We start from the raw sequence: 2,206 nt of genomic DNA, 5'->3' as shown, positions 1-2,206 counted from the left end.
GAGACGGAAACCCGGCATTGAGTGTCCGCCAGTGAGCGCCTATGAGCGTCTTCTGCTCTCTGCAGCGAAACCATTTTTTTTTTCAAAGCGAACACAAAGTCCTGCATGTCCAACTTTGTGTTCGGTAAAAAAAACAAACGGTTTCACCGCGAAAAGCAGAAGACGCTCATGGGCGCTTCCCGGCAGACACTTTGAAAACCCATTCGTTTGAATGGGTTTGAAAACTGCCTGCCGATTTCCGTCTCCTGTCCAGTTTCTCGGGTAGGAAATGGAAACCTGCAAAATGTAGATCGGACGCTGGTGTGAACCCGCCCTTAAAGATAAGGGAACCAGTTCAGAACAATTGCAGTTTATTATGGATTTTCCTAAAATCTCTAATTTGGCCAAACCTGAGAGTGTTGGAGTTTTCCATTGACTGCATTATTATATACCTGTCTCAAATTGTCATGAAGTCAACATGCCCCATGTTGACTTATTGGTCCCCCAGGGTAGCTTATGTCACCTAGTAGTCCAAAAAAGGCTGGAAGACACCTGGAAAAGAGCACCGGATGCCATGTTGGAGTCCAGAGGTTGAGGGAAGGTAAGTATGACCTCCCTTGGGCTTCTAATTATTATAGTCTGGGGTCTCTTCAGACCCTATTTGGTCTCACAAAAGCTGATAGTTGAACCTCACAAATATTTGTGAGATGGATCTCATGAGGTTCACCTATCTCTAGTAAAACTACTCCTTACATCTACATGGCACTCTCGCTAAGTACAGTAGTACCCTCTAGTAAGAGGAAACAATCCTTATAATACCTGTTCTTAGCATTACAAGCTTGTAAAATTTGTTCTTGCTTTCAATTTCAAGGCTTGGACATTTTTCTTTATAGCTTGTTTTACTTCACTGTTCCTCAGAGTATAGATGATAGGATTTAGTAATGGAGTAACAATGGATGGGATGACAGAAATGATCTTATTCACATGTAAAAAGTCACCAGTAGTTGGTCGAACAAACATAAAAATGGTCGTAGCATAGAAGACGATCACAACAACTAGATGGGATGCACAAGTAGAAAATGTCTTTTGTCTCCCTAAAGAAGTTGAAAAGCTCATCGTTGCCCTAATAATACAAATATAGGACACAACAATGGCCATGAAGCATCCTAGTATTACAAAACAAGATGAGACAAAGACCATCCTCTGAATACGTGATGTTTCGGTGCAGGATAACCTGATCAATGGGGCAAAGTCACAATAATAGTGATCTATCTTATTTCCGGCACAGAACGAAAGTTGTGAGATCTGTAAACAAGGGATAATGACAACTATGAAGCCACAGATCCAAGAACCCAGATGTAAAGTAGTACAAGTACTTTGGTTCATAATCCTTAAATAGTGTAGAGGATTGCAGATAGCCACAAAGCGGTCAATGGCCATAACAGTCAGAAGAAAGTTTTCTGTAGCACCAAATGAAAAATGGAAGAAGAACTGAATTAAGCAACCAGCTGGAGAAATAGAGTCTTCTTTAGTTAGCAAAGCCCATAGCAATCGGGGAACAGTGACTGTAGGGTACCAGATCTCTAGGAATGAGAGTCCTCCAATGAAGAAGTACATGGGCTTGTGTAGACATTGTTCACTTTTAACAATGATGATAATTAAGGCATTGGCTGTTATGGATGAAATATAAATGATGCAAATGAGAACAAAAAAACAAGACCCTGCCTCGCTCAACGATGAAAATCCCACAAGAAGAAACCGAGAAACAATGGTCTGGTTGTAGCTTTTTATGGTCAAAACCTTCATCTGAAGAAAGTAAGAGAAACTGAAGAGTTTGTTGAGACTAAACATTGTTCAGGTGGCCATAAAGAGTATATTAATTAATTAATTAGAGTAGGTTAATTGTAGAGTATATTGTTGAGAGGCCTTTTGAGCCATGCAATGCTCATCTGGGAAAAAGGTACAGAGATTAGCTCTGTGTAGAAAAGCTGTGTCTGTGTACATCATCCGAGGGGGCATCCCATGATCCGTTCCATTCCGATGAAAATAGAACAGGTCCTATTCTGCTCCTTGACATCGGAACAGAACAAATCAGAAGGCCCAATAGAGCTAAGTGTATAATGGAATTCCCTAGGATGACATTAGGATGTCACTCCAAGTGTCATCCAAGTGCATCCTGCTGCAAACTCAGACCCACATTGGATGTACACTTGGCCGGGTGTATGGG

At 41.2% G+C, this 2,206-nt stretch overlaps 1 protein-coding gene across 1 annotated transcript; it reads right to left on the bottom strand.

The window, feature by feature from the left end:
* Nucleotides 1-810: 810 nt before the first annotated feature.
* On the bottom strand, nucleotides 811-1,830 carry LOC142185478 (olfactory receptor 6F1-like). Its single transcript, XM_075260909.1, has one exon. It carries the CDS (start codon nucleotides 1,828-1,830, stop codon nucleotides 811-813), a length of 1,020 nt encoding a protein of 339 aa, XP_075117010.1.
* Nucleotides 1,831-2,206: the final 376 nt, after the last annotated feature.

This window comes from Leptodactylus fuscus, chromosome 11 (genome assembly GCF_031893055.1).
Source record: "Leptodactylus fuscus isolate aLepFus1 chromosome 11, aLepFus1.hap2, whole genome shotgun sequence".
NCBI lineage: Eukaryota > Metazoa > Chordata > Amphibia > Anura > Leptodactylidae > Leptodactylus > Leptodactylus fuscus.
This window is presented reverse-complemented; position numbering and strand designations above follow the sequence as displayed.